Source organism: Cynocephalus volans, chromosome 1, assembly GCF_027409185.1.
Source record: "Cynocephalus volans isolate mCynVol1 chromosome 1, mCynVol1.pri, whole genome shotgun sequence".
In the NCBI taxonomy this organism is placed as follows: Eukaryota; Metazoa; Chordata; class Mammalia; order Dermoptera; family Cynocephalidae; genus Cynocephalus; species Cynocephalus volans.
In genome coordinates this window covers 292,726,921-292,742,748 of record NC_084460.1, presented here as the reverse complement: position 1 = coordinate 292,742,748, position 15,828 = coordinate 292,726,921, and the positions used below count along the sequence as shown (strand labels likewise).

General features: G+C 44.7%; 1 protein-coding gene across 10 annotated transcripts in view; it reads right to left on the bottom strand.

Moving 5' to 3' along the window:
• The window catches only part of LOC134372355 (nuclear body protein SP140-like protein), a 116,798-nt gene that overhangs the window by 68,379 nt on the left and 32,591 nt on the right, over positions 1 to 15,828 (bottom strand). For 8 of the 10 annotated variants that reach the window (XM_063089869.1, XM_063089851.1, XM_063089878.1 and 5 more), the window contains exons 2-9: positions 13,912 to 14,074; positions 12,625 to 12,793; positions 10,762 to 10,845; positions 8,774 to 8,923; positions 7,481 to 7,564; positions 5,652 to 5,732; positions 2,453 to 2,584; positions 30 to 110 (exon numbers count right to left, since the gene is read on the bottom strand). In XM_063089869.1, coding sequence (XP_062945939.1) covers positions 30 to 110; positions 2,453 to 2,584; positions 5,652 to 5,732; positions 7,481 to 7,564; positions 8,774 to 8,923; positions 10,762 to 10,845; positions 12,625 to 12,793; positions 13,912 to 14,073 — 943 coding nt within the window. In that variant the 5' untranslated portion in view covers position 14,074. The remainder of the gene's footprint in view (positions 1 to 29; positions 111 to 2,452; positions 2,585 to 5,651; positions 5,733 to 7,480; positions 7,565 to 8,773; positions 8,924 to 10,761; positions 10,846 to 12,624; positions 12,794 to 13,911; positions 14,075 to 15,828) is intronic. The other 2 variants (XM_063089860.1, XM_063089907.1) reach the window with 2 other exon arrangements.

Sequence of the window (15,828 nt, the reverse complement as noted above, 5' to 3'; positions counted from 1 at the left end):
CCAGGGCTAGAAATCCTCCCCTTCCTTACCTGGTACATATCTCCGTGGGGAGCTCCAGGCTTCCTGGGGCTTTCCTCCATCACATATTTCCAAACAGGCAGTGCTGCCCTCTGTAGGAAGGAATGAAATCCCTCAGAGGTCTCAGTAGACATCAAAGGGGAAATCACAGAGGGAAAACTCATAGGAAGATGTGGGGAGCTCAGGTACCTCCTAGGTGGGACTGCACCTGTCCTAGACCCCCGTCTGCCCTTTGGGTTCACCTGGTCTGTAGGTGGACATGCTCCAGTCACTGTCACCAAGGCCCAGAAACATCCACCAGCTCACTTTCTCCACGTCCCCCTAGTTCTTTACCCCCTTCCCACGCCTCTGCACAGCTTCTCTTTCTCTGCTGTCAGTATCTCCCCACACTTCTCTTTGTTTCGATGGGTTTCTGTCTTCGCTTGTGCTCCTGTCTTTCTCTCTTGCACCCCAGACTCTGCTTTTTAACAATTATCCCCATTTTATTTACTTCCTTCTTACTCACTTTCGGGTACTGGGCATCAGGAAAGGCATCCCTGGGCTACAGTAACACAACCAGATCACAGAAAGGGATAAGGGGCAGAGCAGGCCAAGGCAACTCCACCCAGTGCAGGGAAGAGTGTGTTCCAAGACCCACACACAAAGGAAAGATCAGAACGTTGCAGTCCCTGAAACTACTTATGCTATCAGTGGAGATGAGACAGATGATACAGCCCGGGGCCCCATGGTGGGTGGAAGCCCGGAAATCCACAGGAAGAATAGCTGATTTAATCCTAGGGAACAAAGATTACCAGGTTGAAGGGGGAAACTATACCATCCGATTTACTTCTCGCAAACTGCAGTGGTGCTAAATGAAAGTGGAGAAAAAGAAAACAGGACGTTCATCCCTTGACTGAGAGAGTAAACTCTGGAGAAGGAGTTTCTAGTTGCAGGAAGAAGGTGTTGGAAGTGTCCAGCTGCTGAATGACATCTCGGTGGACAAGGTCCTGGGATAAACGTTCTCAGGCACCCAATGGATGAGCTTGGAAGACAGGTCTGCCCAGCAAACGTGCACTCGAGGGTTAGTTCCTTCCCTAGAGCAGATGACACTGCCGAGGACAGGATGATGGCTCTGTGAGTACGTGATGTGCCACTCGCTATCTGGGGAGACCTTACCCTGAAAATCACTATTGAGATAAACCCTTTGCTGGAAGCTGCTCTGTCTAGTGACTCTTCCTTCAGCGCCACAGGCTCCCAGGTTCTGTCCTTTCCTCGTGTGACAGTTTTCACTCTTTACTCACTGATTATTTTTATTCACCTTTTTCTCTACATAGTTCTCTTTTGATGGAGTTTGGATGTGTTGTCCCCTCCAAAACTCATGTGGAAAGTTGATCTCCAATGTGGCAGTGTTGGAAACTGATTGAGTCATGGGGACAGATCCCTCATGAATGGGTTAATGCTCTCCCTGGGGGAGGAGGGGTGGTGAGTGAGTTCTCGCTCTATTAGCTCCCGCTAGAGCTCACAGCTTAAAAAGACCCTGGCACCTTCTCTCTCTCTCTCTCTCTCTCTCTCTCTCTCGCTTCCTGTCACCATGTGATCTGCTTGTACCCTCTGGCTGCTGCCACTTTCCGCCATGAGTAGAAGCAGCCTGAGGCCCATGCCAGACGTAGCTGTCCCAGAATCGTAAGCCAAATAAACCTCTTTCCTTATAAATTACCCAGTCTCAGGTATTCTGTTATTGCGACACAAAATGGACTAAAACACCTTTGCACTTTCTTCCCACGTTATTATTATTATTATTTCTATTTATTTGTCCCTCCATGTACTTTTCTCAAATTTTCTTCTGTGTGTCTGATTTCTTATTGAGGTTATCCCATTTCTACTTTGTCTCTCACTTTCTCCTTTCCCATCTGTTCCTCTGGGTTGTATCTTTACCTCCTGGGTGCCTGTAAAATTTACATTAGTTTACACATTTTTCTCAAAGATCTCTTCCCCCGGTTGACAGAAGTTCTTCTGTTTTCACATGGACCACAGCACCAGAGACCCTTCCCTAGCCCCGCGTATCCTGAGGGTCTCCCACAGGCTTTTCTAAACTGCAAGCCCTCGGTCATTCACAAAACTCAGGCCCACGTTCCTGGCACTTCCAGAAGTGGCTGAAAATAATCTCCCCGCCTCGACTGCAATAACCTGATACGTGGGTTTTTTTTGTGCATTTAATAAAATCGCCCAGGCGCTGCTTCTTTGATGGGTCCAGCCTGCCTTTGCCTATTTTGTCTCCCTCCGTCTTCTGCACAGGGCCACCCTCCACTCGGGAGCTCGGGGGCCTTGGTCCTTTGTCCCTCTCACAGTTTAGAGCCAACAAAACAGAAAATGGACACCATCCCATCTGCATGTACTCGAATGTGAAGAAGAGAAAGGCAGGACGGGAGAGAGGGGAGTTGTCTTCTGTGCTCACTGGAAGACAGAGATTCATCGAGGTGTTGGGAGTGGAGATCATAGTTCCCTTCTCCCTCCGCTGGGGGTAGACTGACCACCTTCTCTGCTTCTCCTTTGTTAGTCATTTGGAGAGTTTGGGGATCACTGGTCTCTGCAGAGAGACAAGGGCATGATGAGTCATGGGGTGCCCTGGACCCAGACCTCAGCATGCTCGTGCCCTCTGCGATGGGAAACCGTGTGACTGTTCCACATGCCAAGAGCCGCGCTGTCCTGTCTTGTCCCTCATCTGGCTGCGTTTCCTCCCTTCTCTCCCCTTCTCTGGGCCCAACCTCCAGCTGCCTCCACCACTGCTGGTTCCCAGCTGTGCACTCCCCCGCTGTCCGGGCTTCTCTCCTGCTGTCTTCTGGTGTCTGTTGCTTCTTTCTTTCTCTTTTTCAGTGACACCGTAGCCCTTTTCTATCATGTATGTAGCTCTCATTCTAAATCTCTCCTATCCCAATGGGTGGGCTCCATTCTTGTGCTGTCTCTCCATGACTTTTCTTCCCTTCCCCCAACATTAATTTTTTACTTAAGGTCAGGCCCTGGTCCACTCCTCCAGGAACTTGCAGAACTTCCTCATTCTGCTCTGACTCGATGACCCTGTCCTGATTGCCCAGCTGGGCTTGCACAACCATCACCCTGTGACACACCCAGGACACTGCTGCCACCTCTTCCTTTCCTACTTTGCACTTGCAGAAATAACCTGAATGCACTTCTGTGCTTTCTTTTGCCGTCTGTGAAACAGAGGTGATGACAGTTTGCTGCCTATGCCTCAGGGTTCTGTGAGGGTGAAAGCAGCTCTTGCACGGTCCTGTGATCTGATGGAGACTGTCAGAACCTTGCCCACCCCATCCCTGCCCTCCTTCTGTTCTCATTTGCACCTTTCCACACGTCTCTGCTCCTTCTGTCTCTACACCCCACCTTGCTCCTGGACTCTCTTGGTACTTCTCTTTGTCTTCATTTGTTTCTTTTCCTTGTCTGTTCCCCCTCCCTTTTCTCCCTCTTGCTTCTCTGATGCTGTGCTTTACACCCTTCCCTGGCTCTCATCCAACTGCTTTCTAGAACTGGGGATCAGAAAAGGCAGGTGCCTGTGAGATCCTATGTACTTTCTGCACAATTTCACCAGATTAGTGAGCAGGAAGGAGTGGGCCAAGCAGACTGTTCCAAGCACAGGGCTGAGCATGTGCAAAAGCTCAGAGGAGAAAGAGGAATCAGAAAATTAAATTACTGAAAAAGCAATAGCAGGAGAGGCAGACATGAAGTTGTAGTCCTGGGAAGAAAAGTGGATTTAATCCTTATGACCCCAAGGAGTGATTGAGTTAAAGTAGGAAAGGAAGAGAAGCCAACTTGAGTTTTTCAGAGTCATCCAACTGAGTTGGAGAGAGTGGATGTGGTGGGCGCAAGACAGGGGAAGACATGAGACCGGAGGCTGTTGCTCATCCGAGAGAGAGATCAGACTAGTGTTTGTGCTGGGGGTGGAGAGGAATGGGCAGGTGGGATGACGGAAGTTGGCGGAGGGGAGGCGCCATTACTGACTCCTAGGTTTCTGCTTGAAGAGAGGAGCAATAGTGCTCCATACTGAGACAGGGAACCCTGGGTGAGGAGAAGGATCTGGAGTCAGGAAGGATGGTATGTGCAATTTTGCTTTATTTTGTTATTTATTTATTTATTTGCAGCTGGCCAGTACACGGATTCCAACCTTTGACCTTGGTGTTATCAGCACCGTGTTCTAACTGAGTGAGCTAACTGGACAGCCCCATATGTGCAATTTTGGAAATGTCTCATATTGAGGTTTCTGGAAAAATCCAGATAGATTGAACCCTGTACCAGCCAACCACCATACAAAAAAGCTATACTTTGTATATTTATTTTTAATAAAGCTACACTTTGTATTTCTATTTAAAAACAAAACAATGAACAGAAAAGCCATCCAAATGGAGATGTCTTACAGATATCTGCGTGAACACATTCAGGCACTCAGATGAATGAGCTGCGAAGGAAGTCTGGAGATAAGTGTTTTGAGATCATTAAGTTACAGACGTGAGGAGACAGGAATGCCAGAGGGTGGGGGTGGCAGGGAGGTGGGGCTACTGCCTCTGAGGATATTACAGGGGCCACTTCGGTACTTGAGGACATGACACCATAATCGGAAAACTCACTGCTAGCGTGTTTCACCCTGTGCCAGAAGTTGTTTCCGTCCAGTGACTCTTCCCTCATTCTCTACAACGTCCCAAACTCTTCTCTCTCCCTTGCAAACAGATTTCACTCTCTCCTGACTTTCCACACACTCTCCTTTATCTTTTTCTCTGTGTCTATTTTTGTGCCTCTCCCCTGCTGTCTCTGTGTCTTAGCATTTTCCTTCTCTCTGTTTCTCTCAATATGATTTTCTCTACCTTTTAAATTCTGTGCCTTGTTTGATTACAGAGCTCAGCTCCTTTCTTCCATGGTGCTCATTTTCCTGCCTCTGACTGTCCTCTCCAGTTAACACTCTGTTTCTAATTTTTCAACCTAAAAATTTAAATTTCAGTCTCTGTGTATTTTCTTCATCTCACAGATTCCTTTTCCCATATCATCAAAGGTCTCATCTTGTGTTATTGGTGAAGGGGCAGGGACACTTCCCCTTTCAGGTCCATTTAAAAAGTCTTTCACACGGTTTTCTATATTGCAATTATACTTGTCACGTCCATGCTTCCGGCCCAATCTTGGGGGCAGCAGGTTGAAAGTTTTCTCCCCTCCCTGATAACACTTTGCAACCTGGTGATATTTGGATTCTGTGTCTGTTTAGGTAACGTTGGCAATCACTCAGGTATCTCTGCATTTAGTGACTCCATCGATATTTTCCATTCTCTGTCTCTTTGCCTACATTCTGTACACAAGAGAACCCCAACCAGTCTGAGCTCTTCTGCTGCTTGTCTCTCGAGGAGAGTAGCTAGAAGCTGGGCATCGTCTGTCCATGTGTGTATGTGGGGATGGACGGATTGATAGGTGGGTGGGTGAATGGATGGATGGGTGGGTGGATGGGCGGATGGGTGGGTGGATGGGTGGATGGATGGATGGATGAACAGATGGGTGGATGGATAGATGGGGAAACAGAAAAGAGATGAAAGAATACATGTTTCTCTATGTTGACAAGAAAATAATGCTTTAAGTAGATAATAGGTCATTTAGATCCCAATTACCTTCTGCACCATACGGTAGTAACCTGGGCATTTCTTCTGATTCTCCTCTTTCATCCGTTTTGAGAGAAGGTTCCCAGGATACTGAAGAGAGAAACAGGAACATGACAGACAATCGGCAGTGACCCGGCCACCTACCTGGACGTGGTTGTGCTGAGCTCTGGTGCTCAGAGTGCACGAGAACTGCTCCCTGGAGTAAAGATGTGTTTGTGCCAAGCGAGCTTTGCTCTGCTTCTTTCAGCACCTGTTAGACCCCTTTGCCCGTTCTCATTCTCTCTCCTTCTCTTTCCCCCTGATCTGTCTTCACTGCGGCATCTGCACCAGGAAGCTGCTCATGCATCTCTCTGATTGGGCCTCCTCTCACTGACTTCATTATCTTCCTACTGATTCTTTTAAGTCATTTCCACTCTGTCCCTGCTGTGTGCACTATTACATTATATGACCCCAGGCAAGTAAGTTAAAATCATCTCTCTTCTCAACTCCATCCTGGTGGTATTTGGATTCCATACTCATTTAGATAAAATTGGACCCACTCAGGCAACTCCATTTGGTGTCCGCAGCCTACAATTTTACTACTCTGTACCCTTAAGTTCTCCACCCAGGGCCTACCCCGCATTAAGGTGGACTCCTTTTCCCCTTGCTCCCATTCACCTGGGAAAGCAACCATGGGCTGAGAAAGAGTCTGCACTTGTACGCCAAGTTTAAGATTCTTGAAAGAATTCAAGTGCAGGTGTCTATCAGATCCCTGAGTAAAAGTCTTTGAGTCCATGGATATGTTTAATCTGAAGATAATTTCGGTAGAGATTTGTGCTTGGGAATCACTGGATTATTCGGGGAGAGACCTATTGCAATCTGACTATTTTGCCCAAGTGGCACTTTGGTAACGCGAGACAGTTTAATTTGAAAACTCACAGCTAATGGAGCCAATCTTGGGCCAGAAGCCGCTTATATCCGGTGCTCTTAACTCAGACGTAAAATGTCCTCCTCTCTCTCTCTCTCTCTCTCTCTCTCTCTCTCTCTCTCTCTCTCTCTCTCAGATCCTCTTTTCACCCTCAGCTGATTTCACACCCTTCTCTGTTAACTCTTTCTCTGCATGGTGGACTCTGCACCTCTCCCTGACTTTCTCTATTTCTTGGTGTTTATTTTTCTCTTACCTTGCTCTTTCCATATGCTTTCCTCTCCATTTTTAACTCTAATCCGTGGCAGATTTCCCCATTTCTGTCTTCTCTGCTCTGTCTTATACTTCCTCCCTTCTCCTCTCTGTTTCTCTCACTTCACCTCAACCTTCTCTCTGTCAATACTATTCCAATTTTTGACTCTGTGCAATTTTAGTCTTCAGGTTCCCCTGTCTCACCATCTCCCAAACTCTCCTGTTGGACTTGGACCACAGTACCCGGGACCTCCAACCAGCCAACTCCCACATGAACCTGACATGGCATGTTATTTCCAAGTTCCTCTTAATTGGTCTGTAAAATTAATTGAAAATAATCTCTCCCATCCCAACCTAGGAGAGTAGAATTTTAAATTCCTTTAGAAAACTGGGTCCACTCATGGAATTTATCACGTATTATCCCCTATCTACCTTTTCCATTTTCTCTTTTTATATTCTCCACGAGGGGAGACTCCATCTATTCAGGAGCTCAGACCTTTTTTCTCATGGTCTTTCTCACATCACTTGGCAGGTAAGGACAGGTACATGGCTGGGTGGGGGGAGAGGGTAACACTGGAAGGGTAATAGAGACCTAACATAGGAGACAAAACGTAGGCTTTGTCTCCGTGAAGATAAGAAAACAAAGATTTCTTAAGGGAATTGATAGGTAAATGCTAGTTACCTTGTCCGTTGCGTGGTAGGAAGCTGCGTCTATCTTCTAAACCTCTTACATTGTTCACTTGGAAAGATGAGTGTTCCCAGGATGCTGAAAAGAACAGCATAAAACGACAAACTCAGACAGAGCGCTGACGCTGAACTCTGACGCTCAAGCCCCAAGGACCCCATTTGAGTCCCAACAGAGCCTCGCTCTCCCCTTTTACATGGAGATGCACATCTTTGTGCAAATTGCGGCGAAACCAACATCCCAGGCAAGATCTGGAACATTTCCACCATCCCAGAAAATTCCCTTGTGCTTAAGCCACCACGGTTCTGATTTGTGTCACCTTTGATAAATCCTTCCCAGAAGATAGTATCTCATTCTGGTTGTCATTCATGTTCCCTGTGCTTAGTGATGTTGTGCGCTTTGTTTATGTTCTTATTGGCCATTTTACGTCTCCTGCCATGAAGTGTCTAAGTCTTTTGTCCGTTTTTTGAATTGGTGTTGTGCCTTTTATTATTCGTTTGTGGGAGTTCTTCACATATTGTGGGTACAATCCTTTGTCAGATGTGTGTATTGCAAGTAATTTCTCCCAGTCTATGGCTTGTTTTTTTCTTTTCTTAATACTGTCTTTAGATAGGCAGAAATTTTTGATTTGGTTAAGCTCGACTGACCAAGTTTTTCTTTAATAACCCATGTTTTTTATGTTCTATATAACAAATTGTTGCCTACCCTAAGCTTGCCAAACACTGTGCTGTGTCTTCTTCTAGTAGCTTTGTAGTTTTAGCCTCAACTTTTAGATCTGTGATTCAAGTTGAATTACTTTTTTTGTGGTGGTTTCTTTTTCTCATGTGTGCTCTGCCTCTTTTTAAATATTTTTACGACTCTTTCTGCTCTGCCCCTTTCTCACATCTCTGCCTGCGTCCTTTCCCTCTGCTGCCTCTGCTCCAGGAAGGCATTTGTGCATCTTTGACCCTGGGGCTTACCTCTCCTTGGCCACCCCCACCACCTGCGTTTCTATCTCTCTTCCCCAGTGAGCCTTTGCCGCTTTTTCTCCTTTCTCTCTACAGTTTTCCCTTCTGGCTCTCTCTATAGCCATGTTTTTCCAGTGTCCTACCTCCTCTGCCTCTTTGTGTGTGTGTGTGTGTGTGTGTTTTCTTTATCTCTTTTGCCACAGAAACTAGACATCCTTTCTTGGTTAATAAATGTCGCCTGGCCTCAGGTGCTGGTCCAGTCCCTGCCCTCACTCACTGGCCTCCTGGAACCTCTGTTGTGGACATGAACATGGCACAGCCCTCACCCCCTCCCTGTACGTACCTGCTTGTTCAGATCCATGGGCACATTCATTAGTGGTTTCTTGGGATCTTAATTTATCACTTGGGTCATTGGATGAATCTTCTTCCCTTCTATCTGTCTGGTTCCCAGCACGGAGATGCTCCGGGATTCTAGCTGTAGGTGAGGATACCCCTAGATCACATTAGGAATCATAAAAGATTTATTTTTCTCTTCCTCTCATAATGAACCTCTTTTGCTCTCTACTCATAACTATTACTAATCCTTCCATCCACCCGACTCTCATTCCCACTACCCCCAGTAGTAGATGAATCTGTAAGTATATTTTTGATGCACTTTGCACTTTTTAGTGTACATTTTATACTTTTAACAACTTGCCTTTATTCAAAATCATTATGGAACAGGAAATAAAGGTGGCAATGACCAATCTGATTCGAAGTTTGAGAAATTGTACAGTGCCCAGTAGGAACAGACATCCAATTGGTAATAAAAAATAGTAATTTTAAGAGTAAAATAAAAAATTCTTTCAAAAAAAGAATAAATATAGTTAAAATAGATCCGAATTTTATATAAATGTATTAATACATTTAAAAATGCACAGTATCTTAAGTATAAATAAAAATTAAAGCATACATATTAATAACATTCCACAAGGCTGGTTCTATTCTTGTGCATTTTCTTACATTGGTTTCAAAGGAAAATCAACATTTAACACATAACTAAATAAATTTATCGTGGATCACTGGTTTAAGGGTGAAGAGCCTGTCTGGGCTGAAGGTTACTCCTGTCACTGCGACTCCAGTCTGGGAAATAATTTTCTGCGCCGTGGGAGAGGAGAAAAGCATCTCACGAGGAGAGCACTGAGGAGGCGCCTCGGTGTCGCAGTCACACGCGCTGTAAGTAGTCAGCACATAGCAGTTACTTTGCACCACAAGGTTTCGCAAGTGCTTCACGTAAGTAATTTAATTCTCTCAATAACCTTGTTTCCATATTGCCACGTTTCTGGATGAGGAAAGGGAAGCACAGAGAAACTAAGTCGCCTCCGCAGAAGCGGGTGGCAGAGCTGAGATCTGAAGCCAGGCGGGAGGCCCCAGAATCCTCGTCCTTCACTAGGACGGAGGAGGCTGCGAGTCCTAGCGAGGCCGGTTCTTAGTCCTGTGACCTCGCACGAATCACTAAATAGCCCCGTGCCTCAGTTTCTCCTCCTGAAAAATGGGAATAACCAAACGCTTAGGATAGGACTGTTATGAGGATCAAATGAGATGCTTGTAAAGAGATATCCAGGTTCTAGAAACCTATAGAGAAATCATAATACTTACTCAGTATTAATGTCTTAAGTTATAATTTAATAATTAATGATTAGTAATACTGTGACTGAAAGGACGCCTGGAAAGCTGGAGCAGCAGGCGTTGGTGGCAGAGTCCACGTTGGATCCGCGAGCGGTCAGTGAGCTGCTCCGCACTGAGCCTCGCGCCTGGCGGTCGGTGAGAGGCAGCTGGTGTTGCCATCACCAGTGTCAGTGTTACTGCTGTCCTGTGTCCCCTCCTGTCCTGTCCCTTCCTCTTCTACACAGCACAATCCTTCTGCATTCTCTTCTGCACATAATTACTACTCTCTCTCTCTCTTCTCTCTCGTTGTGAGTAACATTTCCAACAGCCCCCTCCTTTGACATGCCAAGGGCTTCCTCTTTGGACTGGTCATAGGACCACCACCCTCACCCCTTCCCAGACCCACAGCATTCCTAACTCAGGGACTGCGGGCGGTTTTTCCCCTTAATTCTGGCTTCTGTCTTGGGTGTGCTCCATCTTCGTGGTCGTCGCATCTGCCTGGAGATGCTCTTGGACTCCCCGTCTAGTTGGTGAACTCGGAACCCACACAGGGCACCACTGCTCTGCCTCGTCTGCATCCCTCCCCCAGGGGCACAGTCGCCACTCAGGACTTTGGTCCCCTGATCACTAATCTCTTTTCCTCTTAGTACATGAGAAAAGAAGTTTCTAGCAAATCATAATTACTTCGTTCATGGCTTGGTTGGATGCTGAGCGTCCCCCGTGGCTCTTCTCCATCATCAATTCGGTGGTAGAAGTTGTCCTGAATCGCTGAGAAAAGGATGCAAAAGGCAATTAGAGATCTCGGACAGTGACCGGGGCTGCATCTCACAGCAGCACATCCAGGCCATCCTAGACTCCAGTGTTTCAGTGGAACCTTCCACCCTCGGGGCACCCTGGGCCTTAGTGGGTCCCACATGGCCTCTGGCTTGATGCTGCTCCTGTTCCACATAGAGACACACCTCTCAAGATTTCAGAAAGGATGGACACTGGAAACGTTGTAAATAGTGCTTAACCCCCGTCAAAATGATCAGAGAACCGTGAAAGCCAATTTCAAATAGATAATAAACGTGGGAAGTGTTTCGTAAAGTACATGCAACCTGGAAAAGGGAGGAAGCAGAGAAATTTCTTCAGGACAAAGTACTGGGTATAGTAACAGAGAAATAGATGAAGAAAGAAAGAGAAAAAAGAAGGAAGGGAAGGAAGGAAGAGAAAGAGAGAGAGAGGATCTTTGGTTTTACTGGGTCAGGGAAGGTGATTCGGTTACAAAGATACAGCGGTGAAGGGGAACTAGCACTTCCCCAGGTGGGGTGGGTGGGGAGGGATCCAGGAAACAAATGAAAAACTCTATCTGAAAGGTACAAACTGGAAGTGACTGTCAGCCCAGCTGTTCCACCCACCCAGGGAGGTGGCAGCAAGAGGTGCAGGAAACCAGCCGAGGGTACCGCGCTCCAGAGGTGCATTGCGAGGTGACCCAGCAAACTCAGATGGAAGCACAACTCGAGATATGAAAAAAAACACCAAAGAGAGAGAAAGATGCCTCCAAGGAAGGACTGACGAGGGAGGCACCTCCTGGGGGCAACACCCACTGGGGGTTGGGGGACGTGTGAAGACATAGAACCTGTGGGAACAACCGATGCTTCCCCATCCCCAGGACACGCTGATTTCATGTCCAGGTGAAATCTGGAGGACAACGGGGGACAGCTGTGTGGGTCAGTGGTCTCGAGAACATGAGGGAAGCCCGGTGTGCAGGCGTTTCCGTGAGGGCTGGGGGGCTTCTTGCACAGGATGACGGTGGGGACTGGGAAGCTGGAGGTAGTGCTGCAGCCCGGACCACAGCCCCATCTTCTCGGATTTGAGCCACTGCCCTACAGCTTGTGTGGACACCAGGGTCTTGGAGGAAACCTAATAAAGGTGGCCTTTATACTGTGTTACTGGGCAAGCACTAGGTGTAGATTTCTAAAAAGTCCCCTGAGTGGTAGACGGGAGGGACTCTAATGAACTACAAACACCAGGTGGGAAGCCATAACTTTGGTTTTCCTTCAATATGGTAACTCTTGTAATGCAGCTTGTCCCTTGTGGGGCCTCTGAAAGCCAGACTATGAAGACGTTACAAGAGATGTCGACTCCCACGGACACACGGTGCTAAGCCAAAGTGGATCCTGCACACACGGCTAAGCTGTCTGGCATTCAAGGCGGTAGTAGTGACAGGTGGACTGCTGTGTAGACCACTGTGAGGGCTCCCAATGAAGAGAAGCAATGAATGCTGCCCTGATGGGATTCTGTGTTTCTTGTCCTGTGTTCTTCTAGGTAATCCTGGTGCCAGTGTAGCTCTGCTTGTCTCGTGAGTATAAACGCCCAGTTAAGCAGACTTCGGGGTGGTGGTTGTACCACAGCCTTCACCTGTAAGCTTTGAGAGGGCTGATGAAATGTCTGTCTTATTAACTACTGTAACCCCACTGCCCAGCACAGTGTGTGGCATACGGTAGAAACTCAATATATGCTTGTTGAAAAAAATTGACCTCAAAAGGTAGTAATAAATCTAATTACCATTTTCGAAGCTTTTATAAACTTGAATTAAATCAGGGTATTCCTGCATGTTGACCTCGCTGAACAATGCTTCCAGAATTGTCCGGTTAAATGTCTTCTCCAGTTCACTGAGAACATTGTAGACCACTCTTTGTACAGGGACCAGGTTTCTACAAGAATCTTGAGAATCCTTAGAGAAATTTTGAATGGAGAAAATATAAATACAGACTTTCAAGTTACAGAAGAACCCTGGTAAGTAATTTTATGGTTAATGCATTCCAACTTCCCTACTTGGGCATTTTCTCAGGTAAAGTTTTAGAATTTTTGTATATTTGTATAGCTACTAAATGAAACAAGTAAATCCTTCCTCCTTAAAAATATTCATTGGTGAGTCTGATCTCCTCTTTCTCATTTACATTAGATAAAAAGGACCAATTTTGAAGAATAAACATGGGTTCAAAGTTAAATGATGTGTAGCCCTCTAAGAGCCTGGCCAATATGTTTCAGGAAGAGAATTATCAGATAATGAACAAGTGTCTGTTCTGTTGACTGGACAACCCTGCCCTTCCCCCAGGACTGACTTGGCTCAAGGGAACCAGGTGACCACATTCCTCTTGCTGTGAACTTGGCCACAGTCTAAGTACATTTAAAGGACTAAGAGAAGACCTGTATCTCTAACAGGGCCTGTTGGTAAAATCTACCCAAATTCTAAGATTCCAGAAAAGTAAAAGAAAAAAAAAAAAAAAAGAAAGAAAGTAAGAAAAATTTAAAGAAGAGGAAAATTGAAAGATATTGGAAAAAGAGCAGCAAACTTCTACTCCCAAATTTGTCCTAACAAGACACCAATGCCTTAAGCATTTGAATGTTCTCAGCATCTAGGTATTTTAATTTGATGTTAATTGAAATAAAATGCTGTGTTAATTACTATTTCAGTATATCAATTCATTAAAATTATTAATCAATTTATCAAAATTACTTAAAATTTTCAGTTTATGTTATATTATTGTGTGAATTCCTGTAAGACATTGTGCATTTATGGAGTACTGTATACCTGTTTCTAATCCAACTTATATCTAGTACAATTCAACTCGACTCCAGAGGGTGCCATGAAACCATCTCAGGTGATGTCTGTCTCTCCTCTCCCTGTCTACCTTACAGGAGCACTTACAGAAATACTTGAAATGGTCCCCCACTCATAGGAGACATGTCAGTCAGCTAGTTGTACCCTGAAATTTGGGTCTAGAATAGCAACACATAACTCGATTTGGAGCTAGTTTAACAGGTTGTAACATTGTAAGCTTTACTTACTTGAAACAATTTATTTGTGATGAGTTCACGGTCACGGAGCCCCTCAAGAAAAGGAAATGTCTTTTTTATTGCATTGGAAATTTCCACCTTATTTCTTTTGAAGTGATTGAATATAGTCTCATAGATGAGCCTCTCCTCTACTTTCTGGTCTTCTTCAGACATCCTAAGCAAAAAAGATACCATGTAAAAAATGGTCATCAAGATTCTGAGATGTGTGTGAAGGCTGTGAGATTTTGAATATGAAGAATAGTTTATGAAGAACCAATATATATAAAGTAGGTGGTCCTGAGGAGAGGACAGGATAAATGGAATTGAAGCAATTAACAAGGATGTAATAGAAGAAAGCATGGAGGTTATGAAAAATTCATGGATAGGACTGAAAAAGTCCAGTCTGTCCTGATCAAAGCCATTGTAAGGATATCTTCAGCTACATACAAACCTCTGGATTTTTTTAAAAAATCAAACAAAATGTAAATTCCTACAAAATTGAGATGGAGTAAGCAGGTCATCTACAGAGGAATAAAAAACAATGGAATAAAAAAATCTAACCTTGATAATGCATCTTAATTAATGACTAAGAGGAAATAAGTTTCAGAAAGGTAAAAACAAGATATCCCCTCTGTAACGTATAGCTATTAAGGGAGAAATACCATCTAACATCATAAAATTAATCCATAAATATGATGTGGCTTAATAATGATAATGATATGATGAGTTATAAATTGATAATTTCACCAGAATATCAGCTATATCTCCTGCGACATCGGGTTCTGCTGTGTGTTAATATAAATCTGTCTGTGCTATTGGTATATATAGTGAATCTTTTTAGGCATCTGCATTTCAAATACTGCTGCTGTTTCCTGTGAAGGTAATTTTAAGCCTGAGTCTATAATTCTGGTTCTTAATTGTTTATTTTATATCTCTGATAATGTTTTAATCAACATCTCTGTATTCCTAAGTGTGTTGAAAACTCTCAAGCTTTTTCTTCATCAAACCAGAAGACAATTATGGGCACGTCCCAGAACCTAACAGGGAATAACATGCAGCAGGGAATAATAGTGCCACATTACGGTTTTGAATTCCTGTAAAAAAAAGTTTCTGCTTAAAGACGATAGTTCAAAGAAAAGCATGTCTTCTTTTATATTGAAGACCCCACTAAGATGATAAGAAAGAAATTAGATTCACAATGACAAAGAGAATGGCAGAGGACAATGAGCAGATGAAAGATTTCAACCAAAATCTCTAAGAAAAAAATGGTCAGAGGAGCACGAGTTGTACTACAGGAGGAGAGTGCTCATGGAGGTCAGGAAAGCAACCAGTGTGCCCTGCAGAACTCTGAAGAAGCCACGGAGGTTGGGAGGAAGACAGGGCTGAGAACTGATGTGTTATTTGGAAAATGAAGAACAGAACAGCGCACCCCCTGCCTGTCAACCCGCGTGCTGACCACATACAGTCAGGCAGGCCCTCGGGGGCAAAGATTGCTGTCATTTCCTTCACTATAGGCTAATGCTGCCTGTTGTATTTTGCATAAATGAAATAATACATAATGTATGCTATGTGTCTGACTTCTTTTGCTTGTCATCCATACTGTTGCACTGAACAGTGGTTTGTTCCTTTTCATCGTTTAGTGGTATTTCATTATGTGAATCTATCACAACCTGTTTATTGATTTTCCTGTTGATGAACATTTGGGCTGATTCCAGTCTGGGGCTGGTACAAATAAAGCTGCGGTTCTCGTTCAAGTCTTTTTGTGGCAAGATGTTTTCATTTCTCTTGGGTAAAGACCTCAGACTAGAATTGCTGGTTCATTCTGTGGGAGTATGTCTAACGGTTTTTGAATCTGCCAAATGGATATTCAAAGTCTATTAGAGATGGCCTTTCTAATTTTAGCCATTCTAGTGTATGTAATTTGATATC